Source organism: Podarcis bocagei (assembly GCF_964188305.1).
Source record: "Podarcis bocagei genome assembly, chromosome: 6".
Taxonomy (NCBI): domain Eukaryota; kingdom Metazoa; phylum Chordata; class Lepidosauria; order Squamata; family Lacertidae; genus Podarcis; species Podarcis bocagei.
The window spans coordinates 95,497,583-95,513,481 of record NC_138130.1 but is presented as its reverse complement, the minus strand read 5'-3'; the positions used below and the strand labels follow the sequence as shown (position 1 = coordinate 95,513,481).

The 15,899-nt window shown below is 44.1% G+C and overlaps 1 protein-coding gene across 1 annotated transcript in view; it reads right to left on the bottom strand.

Moving 5' to 3' along the window:
• The window catches only part of DLG2 (discs large MAGUK scaffold protein 2), a 907,935-nt gene that overhangs the window by 722,355 nt on the left and 169,681 nt on the right, over positions 1–15,899 (bottom strand). Inside the window, exon 6 of the mRNA XM_081196960.1 lies at positions 7,540–7,614. Coding sequence (XP_081053086.1) covers positions 7,540–7,614 — 75 coding nt within the window. The remainder of the gene's footprint in view (positions 1–7,539; positions 7,615–15,899) is intronic.

Genomic DNA, 15,899 nt, shown 5'->3' with positions numbered 1-15,899 from the left:
CCTGCAAGCCATGGAAGCCGATGTTGCAATGCCTGTTTTGTTAGGCCCTAAATGGCAAAACTTCCAGATGTTGTTGGATTCCCCATCATCCCCAACTAGCATGGCCAATGGACAGGGATGATAGGAGTTGCAGTCTAACCACATCTGGAGGGCCACATCCATGTCTTAAGATCTGAGGCCTAAGTATACACAGGACACAATAACTCACTAGGCTAACTTTCACCCTGGGCAGGGGCTTCCTAGTTCAACAAGTCTGCAACAAGTACTAAACAAACCACACACACTCAGTACCAACAATGTTCACAGAGGGTATCGTGGAACTGAGAAGGACCTCATTTTTCCCATAGGATTTTATTAAAGCTTTTTATAACACAGTAAGATGAAGGAAGCAAATATAAATAAAAACAAAAACAGAGAGAGAAGGAGAAAGAGAAAAGAAAACACAGAGTCCTCTCTAAAAGGTAGCTCACCACAAAAGTGGTGGACCCTCACAGCTCTCTGACCTGGGAGCCTTTTCCTTCCCTGCCTCTCACTCAGGGTCCTTCCACCAACCATCCACCTGAGGAGATTTCACCCCTCCCATACCCAAGAATCTCCTGACCATCTCCTGATGGTCTCTGCTGACTCCACAGAGAGAAGGAGGCGTGTCCTGCCTATCTACTTATTCTGCCCAGTAACATATCTGTGTGTGTGAGAGAGAGTCAGTCAGTCAGTGTATCTGAGAGAGTGAGAGTGTTAGAGATCCTAGAGATAAGGTTGCTGCTAAGAGCAGCTGCAGACTCTCAGTGTAGCATTGATTTATGCTTAGAATATTCAGCTCTGTATATAGTTTTGTATCATAGTTGTAGTTATAGAATAAAAGGAAGATATTCTACAGAGCTGCTCTCCGAGTGGTTTATACTCTGCAAGACTCTGCAAAACTCTGCTGCGCAACGACTGTATTATTGAGACAGTGAATCCGGTGCTCTCAGCTCTGAGCTGTGAGTCCACAGCACTGTGACCTGTTCCTGTGGGAAAAGGAGGTCTCTGGCGGTGCTACCCAGCTCGCCTAGCCCAGTCGGGGTTGAGGTGCAAGAGTCCAGTCGGTGCACTGGCTCTAGGGTGATGCTGACACCACCTTCATGTGCGTGTAATACTTGGACCCTAGTAATGGCCCAGAGCAGAGGACACCAAAGAAGAAAAAAGAAAGAGAAGAGAGGGGGGGGGAATGAAAAGAAGAAAAGAAAAGAAAAGAAAAAGAAAAATGACTTCCAATTTTCCATCTGTCAGTTACATTGAATGTCTAGGATGACATCCAAATATTCTACTTTCTGTTAAGCAATATTTTTTTCTCAATCTTCAGACCCAAGTGCTGGAAGGGATCTCAAAGGACATCTAGTCCAACCCCACAACAATGCAGAAATTATAAATAAGCACCCCTAATAAACAAAGGCTGGATAGAACGAAGAAGAATCCACTTCCTTCCAAAGCAGTCTATTCCACTGTTAAACAGCTCATATATTCAACAGGTGCTCCCTAATGCGTCCTCTAGGTCCTTCTTCATAAATCAAGAAACAAGCATTTACCCAGCATGCTTTCCACCCTCATAAAGGGGGCATTTAAATGTCAATCAATTTTGGCCCTGAAAAAAAACAACCCACTGCTCCAAATAAATCATTTCCAAAGCAGCTGACTGTCAGTGGGACTCAGCAGCAAGAGCATCACAATAGGAAGAGCTGTTTTCATAGAGGCTAAAATAAGAGAGGCAGGTGGTGAGGTGCCTTGAGCCATAAACGTAGGTGTCTCAGTTGTAACGAAAAGCTGCAGGAGTACATGAACAGAGCAACAAGGGAGGGGGAAGCATTAAAATTAAAGATCACCTCTGCAAAACAAAGCATAGATATATCCTCCTTAACAATGACTCCCCCTGAGCAGTTGTTACTCAAGGTGTAAGGCCTATTGGCTCCAACGGGGCTTTGTAAGTGTGACTAGAATTGCAGGCTGAAGGCAGCTGGATACTGCAATGTTCAAAGCACGTAAACCACAAAACACATTCCTCACCACCCACCTCGAATGTGGAATTTATGAGCTAGCAGGGTTTGGAAGAGAAGCAGGGAGCTTCTCCGTCAACACCTTTGGCTGGGTAGACCTACCTTGTTTTACAGTGGAGTTGCCGGGTGCCCTGCTTTGCAGGAGATTGTCTTCTATTTGAAGGTGCCCCCATTTGAAAGGCTGCTTGGCCAAGGTGGCATGCAAACTAGACCCTTACAGCACTTTCCATGCACCCCACCCACCCAGGAATCCTGGTAACTATAGCTTACTTTACAGACCTACATACAGTTCCCAGAATTTGTGGGGTGGCTGGGCAGGCTTTAAATGTGCTTTAAATCTCTGGTATGTTTTGAAGGGGACGCGGGTGGCGCTGTGGGTTAAACCACAGAGCCTAGGGCTTGCCGATCAGAAGGTCGGCGGTTCGAATCCCCGCAACAGGGTGAGCTCCCGTTGCTCGGTCCCTACTCCTGCCAACCTAGCAGTTCGAAAGCACGTCAAAGTGCAAGTAGATAAATAGGTACCATTCCGGCAGGAAGGTAAATGGCGTTTCCATGCGTGGCTTAGTCATGCTGGCCACATGACCCGGAAGCTGTACACCGGCTCCCTTGGCCAATAAAGCGAGATGAGCGCTGCAACCCCAGAGTCATCCGCAACTGGACCTAATGGCCAGGGGTCCCTTTACCTTTGCCTTTATGGTCTGAAGATAAAAAAAACAGGAGGAGACGAAGAGGAGGAAGAGGAGGAGGAGGAGGAGGAGGAGGAGGAGGAGGAGGAGTTTGGATTTGATATCCAACTTTATCACTACCCAAAGGAGTCTCAAAGCCGCTAACAATCTCCTTTCCCTTCCTCCCCCACAACAAACACTCTGTGAGGTGAGTGAAGCTGAGAGACTTCAAGGAAGTGCAACTAGCCCAAGGTCACCCAGCAGCGGCATGTGGAGGAGCGGGGAAGCGAACCCGGTTCACCAGATTATGAGTCCACTGCTCCTAACCACTACACCACACTGGCACACTACACCACATGAGAGCAGAGGGATCTGAACATTGCCCAACAACAGATTGTGCGTGGACAGCACACTGAGAAGATACACAACCAACCCAGAGGGTGGCCCTCCTTAGTCTCAATGTTACCCTTGCAGAACTCAGCAGGGAGGAAGACGGGGACAAAACTACAATGAATTGGCTCTGCCTTTCATTGCCTCAGTCTCCACCTACGGTTGGCCTTCCCACTGTCCCTAACGGGCCCCTGCAATTAAACTATTTATTTGCTATATGTCTTTTTGAGGGTTGATGGCTTGTGTATCCCCAGGGGAGTGGCAGAGATCGTGTCTGTAAAAGTGCAGTAGCTCCAAAGCTATGTAATGGGCTGCTGTTTCATTAAAATTGTTAAATCACAGTGGCTTACAAAAATGTGGAGCCGCTTGCCAGGAAGCTTGAAACATGCAAGCTTGCAATTCAGCCTCCCATTAACGCCTGTGCTGTGAGTTCGCCAGGCATAAACCACAGCGACGTCTGTAATTCCTGATGACCATCGTGCAAGTAATATTCCTTGGCTTTCGCTCACATTCCTTGCTTTTTTGGTGGGTTCGCTCTGGATGAGTACTTCTCTGGGGGACAAGGACATCCTGTATTCCTTTTCACCAATTTCTACCACCACAATGAACATTTCTAGTTATCAACCGCACTACAATTTGAGTTACATTTTTGCCCTGGCAATGAAGTGTCAGAATCAGCACATTCCCTAACGTGTATATTTGACAAAACTCCTTACAAACGTGCGTATGAGGGAGGAAACCACACTAAAATGCTGTTGAATCTTCATGGGCATTTTTTCTTTTAAAATATCACAGACTGATGGGGAAAAGGAGAAACAGAAAAAATTAATTTGATAGATTCCTCCATCCCCAAACACCTTTCTGGCTACTGAAGTTGGTAGTAATTTCTGTGTTGGATCCATATTCAATGCATCTTCTATTTCCTTACGGGCAGCACATTACAGAGGAAATTATCCCAGTTATTATGTAATAAAGTCTACCCAGAAACTAGTCTAAGGTTTCATGATTAACACATTCCCTGTGCAGAGAGCTCCTTCAGGAATATTTTATAACCCAAGCGCTACAGAAACATTACCAGGAAAGAGAAGTCTGCAGACACAGCTCCCTCCTTCGGCAATTAATTTGAATTAGGCTGTTCTCCATTGCCAAATGAGTTTAAATAAGGACATTTAAATAAGGAAAGCCAATCCTGCATTGACCTCTCCCACAGACTGCAAACAACTAAACAGAATCAAAGGTCTTAAAGGAAGGAACAATGAGCAGAGCAGAGAAAAGTTGATATGAAACTATAACCATCAAAGGAGGCTGGTGTTTATGTAATAGCAGTGCTTCAAAGTCCACCAGAAGGCATGGGGGGGGGGGGTAGCAGGTAAGAGAGAAAAAGAGGATACTTGGGATGGAGTGGGGAATCCCTGAAACAACTGATGCCACTGAGGTCTGAGTAGCGCAGCTCAGGGTTAGAGAATTTGTTTTGCATAGAGAGGGTTTGGAGTTCACTTCCCAAGCATCACCTGGGAGGGCTGGGAGACACCCCTCTGAATTCCTGCAGTGGCACTTCTATAAGCTGCCCAGAGTGGCTGGGGAAACCCAACCAGAGGGTGGAGTATGAATATTAAAATTATTGTTATTAATTTTGGGGTTGCACTGCTCAGTATTTTGATTTGGGGGTTTTACAGACACTAGATATTTTTGTTTTATCTGTATCTTAGTTTTGCAGTCATATGCTTTTTAATTTGCAAACTTCCTCATATGCATCAGTCTATAAATTGATTAAATGGCATATATAATAAGAAGATAAAACAGGTAGCAAGGCAGACACTCTTGCTCAGCAAATTCCGTGCATACACAACTTGGGATTCCTAAAGGAAGTGGAGGATAACTATCTTCAAGGGCAAAAGCAGGGATCATTTGAAAGACCAGCACTGAAAAGGCTTTCCTTGGTTTAGAAGAAGTGAGATCAGAAAGACAGACATCTAAACAAGTATAGACTGATTCAAGTGATGCCTTTGAGTTAACTGGCCTGTTTAGCTTTGTCTGTTTGCAACATGACAATCCCCTGGAACATTGAGACGTTTGAATGAAATCTGGTATATATGTTTGGTACACAGCTGTACATTTCAGACCGCACAGGAGCAGGGAGGGCAGAATAAAGGCTGCAAATGCCTGCTGTGATTATTATTTTTTTAAGTATGTGTGATGTGATGTTGTTTCTCTCTTATGATGCTTGACTGTGTTTCCTTGTAGGGCACTTTAAAGAGGCCTATTTTTGAACTGAAAAGTGGGATATTAATTTTTAATACCAATTACAATGAAAAGACACACCATAGTACAACATCACCCTTGAGCAGTGAACAATCACAACGACGGCTGGTTGGTATATAATTGAACAAAATGATTCCCATATTTGGAGTTCCAGCACCCAACCCCAGCACCCGTTTCAAAGGGAAGCTGGAAGATGTGAAAACAGGGCACTCACATGTACCAAAACATCACAGCATTCCAGTGAATGGGAGCGGTGTAACTTAACCAAGCAGAGGGAGATGACTGGATACTCATAGGTAAAGGGATGCGGGTGGTGCTGTGGTCTAAACCACTTAGCCTTTTGTGCTTGCTGATTGGAAGGTCGGCGGTTCGAATCCCCGTGACAGGGTGAGCTCCCATTGCTCCGTCCCAGCTTCTACCAACCTAGCAGTTTGAAAGCATACCAGTGCAAGTAGATAAATAGGTACCACTGTGGTGGGAAGGTGAAGGGCATTTCCATGCATTCTGGCACTCGTCACGGTCCTCCGTGCAGCAGTAGCAGTTTAGTCATGCTGGCCACATGACCCAAAAAGCTGTCTGTGGACAAATGATGGTTCTCTCGGCCTGAAGCGAGACGAGTGCCGCACCCCATATTCGCCTTTGACTGGATTTAAACAACCAGGGGTCATTTACCTTTTACCTTTACTCATAGGTAAGTGGGGTTAGTATTGAAACCTAACTCCCAAATAAGCATGCACAGAATTGTTGTCTAACAGTGCAATTCTATGCATGGTTACGCAGAGACGTAAGTCTTGCTGTGTTCAGTGATGCCTACTTTCAAGTAACTGCGTATAAAATTGCAGCTTTGGACTCTCTCCTGTAATATAATTCTCTGGGCAGTGTGTACTTACACTACACATTGAATATTCTGCACAACAGAGGCCCAATTTAAATTAGATGGCACTGTCACAGCTTGTTAACCTCAGCATCTTGTAGGGAGCCCAACAAGTACATATTATCCAATGGAAGCAACTCCAGTGGCCAGGACTAATCCTTCAAAGGTTCTTAGTCTCTGTGTATGTGCAGTGAGCATCAGCACTCCAGCAAAACCACCACGTGGAACACACATCATTGGGGTAGAGATTCTACCCACCTGACAGCCAATGCCTTGCATATTTAAACATCAACCATACAAAAGGCTAAAGTAGTAGGCACTGTTGGGCAGCTTTCAGAGGGCTGCTCACATGCTTAAATTACAGTGGTACCGTGTTTTGAGTCCAGGATCCGTTCCAGAGCCCCGGACGCTCCATGAAAGGGATGCTCAACAAAGCGCCGCTATGTGTGCGAACACACGCAGAGCGGTTTGCGCTTCTGCGCATGAGCGAGTGGCAAACCCGGAAGTAGCCCGTGCCAGTACTTCCAGGTTTGCCATGGACGTTCGCCGAAATGGACGGTCGACGGGGCGGATGTTCACGGAGGTATTACTGTATATGTTTGCCATAAGATGGGAAAGAGTTGGTTCTAAAGCTGTTTCCGTTGATCTCAAAAAACTTTCTGAGTAACGCACCAATCGTGGGAACAAATCGGATGGTTTTAAATCCAAGCTTGCACACCTCTGATTTGATATTTATAACATCTCAGTTTGGGTATCAAGACTAAACATTTAACACACGACTGGAAGAGGCAAAACTCAAAATGTCAGTTTTCCTCACCACATTTCTAAGTTGGCCTGCACAATGTGAACACTGCAGTATTAATTTTAGGATTTCTGCAGCCTGATCCTATGCACAGTTTCACAGAAACGAATCCTGGTGATTTCATGTAGGGAGGGTTGCAGCTTTAGAAAATCTGGATTAGGGCCCAGCGGTTGAAAATGTATCTCATTCAGATGACTGAAAGCAAGGAGAACCATGAAATCAGGAAAGAGGATCTTTGTCTTCTCCTAGGCTTCACCCAACACCAACAAATCTTTTTCTATATTTTTTTTTAGATTATTTTCAATCCCTCAGTGACAGAGTACGGAACCACAAAACTGTGAATTGCTTTGGGGAAAAACCCACTCACACAGACCAGAAAGTACCCTTAATTTGGCCTTTCTCTGATAATTTTATCAAACATTCTGGTATACAGCCCTAAGGCTGCCTCTAGGACATAGACATCTCCTTTATTCTCTTTAATCTTTGCAACGGAGGGAGGAAAAGGCTCCGACTTACCACAGAGTGCTGAATAGGTATCCATCCAGGTGATTCAACGGGACACTTGTGCGCTGGGCATCTGGTGTGGCTCTGCTGCAATGAAGGAAACAAGAGGGTGGTGTGTTAGATATTCTGTGTGCATGAACTACCAAACATTGGAGGGAAAGTGTTGGTTTGAAGATGGCGCCACCTTAAAGAAGCAGCTATGGTTCAGTGGTTAAAAGACGCCTGCTCCTTGGGAGAAAGGTGATGGCAAAGCTAGACAGCATCTTAAAATGCAGAGACATCACCTTGCCAACAAAGGTCCGTATAGTTAAAGCCATGGTTTTCCCAGTAGTGATGTATGGAAGTGAGGGCTGGACCATAAAGAAGGCTGATCGCCAAAGAATTGATGCTTTTGAATTATGGTGCTGGAGGAGACTCTTGAGAGTCCCATGGACTGCAAGAAGATCAAACGCATCCATTCTTAAGGAAATCAACCCTGAGTGCTCACTGGAAGGACAGATCGTGAAGCTGAGGCTCCAATACTTTGGCCACCTCATGAGAAGAGAAGACTCCCTGGAAAAGACCCTGTTGTTGGGAAAGATGGAGGGCACAAGGAGAAGGGGACGACAGAGGACGAGATGGTTGGACAGTGTTCTTGAAGCTACCAACATGAGTCTGACCAAACTGCAGGAGGCAGTGGAAGACAGGAGTGCCTGGCGTGCTCTGGTCCATGGGGTCACGAAGAGTCGGACATGACTAAACAACTAAACAACAACAACAACAGTTCAGTGGTAGAACAAATACCTTGCATGAAAATGACTCCAAATTCAATCTTTCATTCTATCTCTCATACACACACACAAAACATCAGAGGGGACCACAAGCAATGATAACATTGAAATCTATCACCAAAACACATTAATAAAAAGCTTAACACTCATTCATATTACTGAGAATTATTAGATTCCTATTAATCAAATATATCTTTCTGCAGTTTTCCATCAGTCTTTGATGGGTTCTTCCTCTCACCCTTTTGTCTAACAGCATCAATAAAAGTATATCAAGTTGCCCATTCTTTATTGCACCAGATTTAGAGTGGCTGGGGAAACCCAGAGAGATGGGTGGGGAAGAAATAATAAAATAAAATAAAATAAAATAAAATAAAATAAAATAAAATAAAATAAAATAAAATAAAATAAAATAAAATAAAATAAAATAAAACAAAACAAAATAAAATAAAATAAAATAAAATAATTATTTAGGGGGTGCACGGGCAGAGGAGAGCAGGAAAGTCCCATTGTGCAAGCATAAATCTTGTTGATGGGACAACTACTTAGTAGTGCTTATCATGGGCTCTGCCCCTGAGCGATGGTCCATCCTTGCTCATGCTCCTGTATGACTATTTTTCACTGTACAAACCATCTTTTTAATTCCTCATCTATCCTATCTCATTACTAGGCTCATTTGTTTGTGTAACAATTTTTAAATCACACACTTGTTTTTGTTTTTTTAAAAAACTCTCTTTCCTCATCTGGAGTATCTCAAGAACAAACAAGAATGATTAACTTTTTCCCCCTGTCCAAACACATAGCCAGCCGATAAGTGTTAAAACAATTTTAATTTTTGCTGAACAAAATGTCTCTGCAAACTCACCACCCAATCATTCCTTATCAACATGCATCTAGTCAATAAAACAACTGGACTTGAAGCAGGCTCCATGTGTTTGGTCATTTTGAAGGAATGGGTTTCCCAAACCCCAAAACTGACTGCGCAGGCAGTTTTTAAACTGCACCAAAATCCCCATTTCTCCTTAGCTAAAATGCATAAACTTTAGCCGTTGAGCAAATGCAAAACAAGAACACAGCTCTCTCCCTTATCAGTTTGACGGCATTTCTTTGGACTTGCTGGGGACTAATCACGCAAGTGCCTTCTGCTATCCGGAGAGCAGAATAAACTCTTTCTTTGAACCAACCTCGGTATCATTTTGACTTCCTTCCTCCTGTCCCGGAGCAACGCAGACCCAATCGGTGAACTCCAATAAGGCTACAAATTGAGGATGCCTGCATTGTACATAAGTGCACATCTTAAGAATGAACTTGGCAGATTTTAGGGGCACAGCAAGGCTAATTCTCGATTTCTGACTTCACAGCATGCTCTAAATACCAACAAGCAATGCTGCTTTTTTTATTATGGATGTTGTGGATGTTTGGCCAAGCCTAGCTGAGAAGCAGGCTTCAGGGATTCTTAAAAGATTGTTTCCAAGGAGAGGCAAGCTGTTACATATTTATTTATTTATTATTTAATGCATTTATAGCCTGCCTTTCCTCCAAGAAGCTGAAAGTAGTGCACATTGTATGCTGAGGAAACTGAGCGGGGAGGCAGGGGTGACTGTCCATCTTCAGGGCTATTCCAGCCTCTTTGATCGTTCAGATTTTATAGGATCAGGCCAGGCTGTGGAAAGTCTGCAGGCAGGACCTGGGTACGGCAGCAACTCTCTCCTCTTTTGATTCCCAACAACTGGCATAAATACAGTGGTACCTCAGGTTAAGTACTTAATTCATTCCGGAGGTCCGTTCTTAACCTGAAACTGTTCTTAACCTGAAGCACCACTTTAGCTAATGGGGTCTCCTGCTGCCGCCGCGCTGCCAGAGCATGATTTCTGTTCTCATCCTGAAGTTCTTAACCTGAAGCACTATTTCTGGGTTAGTGGAGTCTGTAACCTGAAGCATATGTAACCTGAGGTACCACTGTACAGTGGTACCTTGGTTGTTGAACGGCTTGGTTCCCGAACAAATCAGGTCCCCTGAACGCCACAAACCCGGAAGTGAGTGTTCTGGTTTGCCAACGTTTTCTGGAAGCCGAACGCCTGACGCGGCTTCCGATTGAGTGCAGGAAGCTCCTGCAGACAATCGGAAGCCGCGCCTTGGTTTTCGAATGGTTCCAGGAGTCGAACGGATTCCCAGAATGGATTAAGTTTGACAACCAAGGTACCACTGTACTGGAGCCATGACACTAGTAGTCACATACATGTCTTCTTCATATCAGAAAGAAGAGTGTACCATCTCTTTGGGGTGCCAGTGATTTCACTTTCACAACATATGCAACACCAGGCCCAATGCAAGTACGCTAAACTTGCTGTCCGGCAGATAAAGGATCTCACTCTTTTTCTTACGAAAACTAACAGTACTGATAAATTCACTGGGATCCGAAATGTGCATGTATTCCATGAATGAGTCAGTATTGCTGATTGTTGGTTTCTGCATTTCATATCTAACCCTCTAAAGCTGCTTAAAAAGGAGGACCAGGGAAAGGATCGTTGTGCTATTAAACAAGTGTGCTGAACGTGCGGTTCTAGAAAAAGCTGGGGAAGTCATTCAGGGCATTATGTGGAGGAGTTGTCAATTTCTGAAAGGGCAGGGGTGATCACAGCTAGTGGATTATGTAGCTGAGCCCCCAGCGTAGCAGGAACCATGTAGATTAAGAAAGAAGCATTGTCAGGCAGCTCTTAACAAATGCAGGCCTTTGTCCTTGAGCACTTACGTCTCAATAATTGGAACCCTTTTGCCATTATATAACTTGGGCCAGGTGTGCACCCAGCATAAATCTCTGCTCTAGTTTTGTATCAGTGCTGCATCCTTGAATAATTGATGCGTGCCTTTAGCACCATGCTGCAGGGTCAGGCGTGTTTCGTGGCAGTTTGTGCAACCTCTCTGGAAACTCCTGTTCCATTCAAACATGGCGGGTTAATGTTGCATTGCTGCATTTGGAGCTCTGCTAGGGAGCTGCATAGAAACCTGTTTAATAAACGCACTACAGTAAAAGCACCAATATCTGTGTGAAGCCTGAATCAGTACTCAAGGTTCAACAGAGGAAAACTCGGATCTGGCGCTAGGTTCACGTCAACAGCGTATTCCAGGCAGTGACTGTTCCCTGCTGAGTGCACCCTGCCAAGTTTCATACATGATGGACATGTCTGCAGTTTCTTACATCCGCAGTTCTCATTTTTAAGTGCACATTTAAGGCAGCCTGCACCTAGAAATGTAATGTGTGGAATGACCCGAGACAGACAGACAGAGAGAGTTATATTTGTTTTACCCTATCCTTCTTTCAATGAGCTCCAGGTTGTGCTTGTGTGGTTGCTCTCCACCCTCAATTTATCCTTACCGCGGCTCTGATTAGACTGAAAGAGTGACAGGACCAAAATCGCCCAGTGATCTTCATAGCCACTTAAACCTGGGTCTCCTCAGCAAATGTGACAGTTTGTCACCTGGATAGAATGGTCCTGACCAGTAATTCACGCCTTAGCAGCACAATGGATCTCAAAAGAGGCAGGGACAACAAATCTTTCTGAAGAAGCCTGGACAGATTCCTTCGTGTCTTTGTAGCTTCCAAACCAAACGACCATCATGGACTCTGCAGGCCACTTTACACTTTGCAAGAAGAAGAAGAAGACACCCAGCTATACCTGATCTAGACTGTTTCCCTATTCAAGCCAATACGTATCAAGTCACATCACTCTGAGGCACATAGAGAAACCATTGACCCCCCCTGCTGGTGAGGCTTACTGACCTCCCGGTAAAGCAAAAATTTGATCTTCTCCTGTTAGGCAAAGACCACAAGACAACCCAGATTGTTGCCAGATTTTGCGCACAGATCTGTAGGCGCAGACCATCCCCTGATTCAATCTAGTTTGTTAAGAAAATTCCCAAACCCAGACCCACGGGCGACTTCGGGTCATTTCTCTATGGTAGTCTATTTTAAAGTTTTTATGTGTTTATATGCCTATCACACTTTTAAACTTAAAATCTACTGTATATTGTTTTAAATGTTTGTTTTGCTATTGGGATTGTAGTTCCATTTGTGTTTCTCAAGCTGGCCTATGACCGTAATAAATTTCATGCTCATGTTCATGTTCAAGTTACATCGCTCAGTTCAGCTTCTGGGTCCCTTTGGAGTTTTCTCCTAGCTCCTTTCTGCTGCAGTTCCCTCTAAAAGAGTTCTCTTTCCAACTTGACTCCTCTTTCCAACTTGACTTCTGTACAGTGTTTTCACTTCCCTTTCCAACCTTTCAGTCCATCAGAAGGACAGCGGGCTCTTGGTAAAGTTTCTATTTCCTCTTAATTGCCTGGTTTCCAGGCTGAACCTTGGACCCTGCTTTGCAGAAGATCCTGAGCAAAACCTCCCCTTAAACTTTTGACCTTCCTGTGCATGTGAGCCTTCAAAGCAAAAAGCAGCCAAGCACAAAATGGCTAAAGCTTTTCTTCCTTCACAGCCAGCCGTTACCATAATGTGTAATATGGGATGTAGGTGTCACCCATTCATATTTTATTTCGGATAGTTGTCCTTGAGGAGTCTTCCCCATAATTAGCAGGAAATGTATTTTTATATATCTAAAAATTTAGTACTTATTTCCTGTGGAGGCTGCATTGCATCCCCAAAGAAAACTCCGATTGATGCTGCTTTCCATTTCAAAAATAAGAGGCGGGAGCAGAGAGGAAAAAAGGTTCCTGTGGGCAGACAATAGCAGCATTAAGTGTGCTTTTTTTGAAGGGGGAAGAACTAGCAGGGCAAGTTGTCCTGCAGGATTAAGAAGCGCTGCTATTTTTATTTACAATTCCCTTTCTGAAAAATTGAAATTGCTGGGTAGGATAATGAGTGGCGATAATGGCCATTTATTATCCTAGATAGCAATTTTGATTTTAAGAGCAGGCTTTGCAATCAACATATAATGGGGTTTTTTGTCATGCCTTGAAAGGCCAAAGCACTTTCTTGCAGGATCAGGGACTTTGGAGAGGTCAAGCTTCATGGCAGTCAGAACTCCAAGCAAGAGAGTGAGATTAAGGCACCTAGCAAAGAGAAACACTCTTAGGAAACCAAGCAAAACTCAGTTTTAGTTAGGACTAGCTGTGCTGGCTGGGGCTGGTAGACGTTGTGGTGGAAAACATCTGGAGGGTACCAGGTGGGTAAAGGCTGAATTGGGGATTCTGAGTAAGCAGGACGAGGCAGGAAAAGGTAGCAGCTTGGTCAGGTGCAAAACAAAAAAACAAGGACAGGACGGGACAAGCATTGAAGGCTAGTCCATTAGGGCAAATGTTGGCACTGCCCCAGCAACCTTAGTCTGATCTCAACCACCGCCACCCTGCCTGCATGCCTTCTTACTTACAACTGTAGCCTTATTGGAGTTCACTGACTGGGTCTGCGTTGCTGCCGGACAGGAGGAAGGAAGTCAAATGACACCGAGGGTTGGTTCAGAGAAAGAGTTCTTTATTTCTGCTCTCCAGAACAGCAGAAAGGCACCTGCATGGTGTGTCCACAGCAAGTCCAAAGAAATGAGACATTTCATGCAGTATATATTTTCTCCAGGCACCCTCTCCCTCCTTCCCCAGGAATCCAACCACGTCAGCCTATACACGCAGGTTGACATCACACATGTTCCTGCTCTGATATTCTTATGGTACTTCTGACCATAAAAGGATATTCCTGTTCCTACTGTTATCTTGGAGCAAGAGGTCACCATCTCCAAGAACACACTCTGGCGCTGTTCCCGGACTAGGTCTGTGCGTCAGCATGTAAGATAAGCCCTAGATATGTCATCCCTACTCGGCTGGAACAGCCAAGGCCATCCCTTGCTGCGACTGATAAAGGAGAGAGTTTGTTTATACAGCTGTGTCCTTGTTATGCATTTGCTCATCAGCTCAAGTTTTATGCATTTTAGAAATGCTAAGAAGAAAAGGGGGGGGTTGAGTCAGTTTTAAACTGACTGCACAGAAACCCATTCCTTCACAACCAAACAAGGTATATTAATGTTAGGCCTCTTAATGTGAACAGCTGGGTGTGAATTACTTAATAGGGCTGCAAAGGCCATAGTTCAGTGGCAGAGAATCTACTTTGCATGCAGAGGGTCCCAGGTTCACACCCAGTATCTCGAGTTAGGAATGGGATTGTCCCCTGTCTGAAACCCTGGAGAGTCACTGCCAGTCAATGTAGTAGACACTGTATATGGCAGCTTCCTCCGTTCCTGTGGATATAATGTTGATGCTGCTGTTGGTACTAGATGCTGTTAATAGACCTCTTGGTATGCTTTAACTACTGCAAACTTTTGATATGCTTTAAAATGTTAACTGTGGAACTATCATCAGTTTACCACACTGGTGTTATAATTTTTGATTGCTTGTTTTCTGTGAGGCACTTAGAGCACAGCGTATTTGTGGTAAATGCATTGTATAGATTGTACAAATAAACTGACTGCAGCTAATCCAGCAGGTGGGGGCTACACCTGCCAAATCAAAGCTTCCACATTTGCTTCCCCAGCTGAATGGGAAACCAGCATGTAAAACTGGTTCCATGCTTGCAGTTCTTCTGCTCAGTCCAAAAGCTGGCACTGAGTATCAAGTCCATTTATTTATTTTTTAAGGCAAGGATAAATTCCCTCTAATCAGCTACTCAGAAAGGATAGCAGAGGGCTAAATACAATTCTTAGCATTCCCTCTACGCCTGAGAACAGCCACTTAGTGGGATTTTAGCAGCTGCTGCTTTTTAGAGGATGCAACCTTTGCAGGCCTAGCTGTTTTGCTCATGCTATCTTGTATTTGAGTCCACATCTAATTACTAAAATAAATTGATGTTATTACTTACTCAGGATTATAGCAAAATTTTGTTTTTGTTTTTTCACTTAACAACTCTATTCATTTTCCGCTTTAAAAATTAAACCTCATTAATTTCACTGTTGATTTATTAAAAAGCACATCCGTTTAGCTATTCATACATTAAAGTTGCATTCCTTCCTTTCTTCCTTTTTACTACTGCCACCACAACTCGTGGTCACCATTTCCCCCCACCCCCAGAATGCCCTGGGTGCCATCTTTTCCCAAGGTATTCTAACAACAACCCAAAATGGTGGCCGCTATCGGACGCTGCCTCCCCCCCCCCACACACACATAAAAAAGCCACAGAATGAAACAAGTTCCAGGGCATTCAGCAAAACAATGGTGGCTGCCTGGAGAGGACTGGCTGCCCAACTTACTACTGCTGCCACTACCATCAGAAGTCATTAACACTGCCTGCCTCCCCATTCTTAAACTCTAAGAAAGACAGACTTTTTCACTCAGAGAAAAGGTGTGTAAGAGGCAACATGATCAAAGTTCGTAAAATTATTCATGGCATGGAGAGAGTGGCTAGAAAAAAGTTCTTATCTGCCTCTCATAATGCTAGAACTCATCAACATCCAATAAAACTGAATGCAGGATGATTTAAATCAGATAAATGAAAAAACTTCTTCACACAGCACATAGTAGAAATATGGGATTTACTCTCCCAGGAGGTAGTGATAGTCACCAAGTTGGATGGCCTTTAGAGAGGATTAGACATATTCATGGAGGAGAGGGCTACTAGCT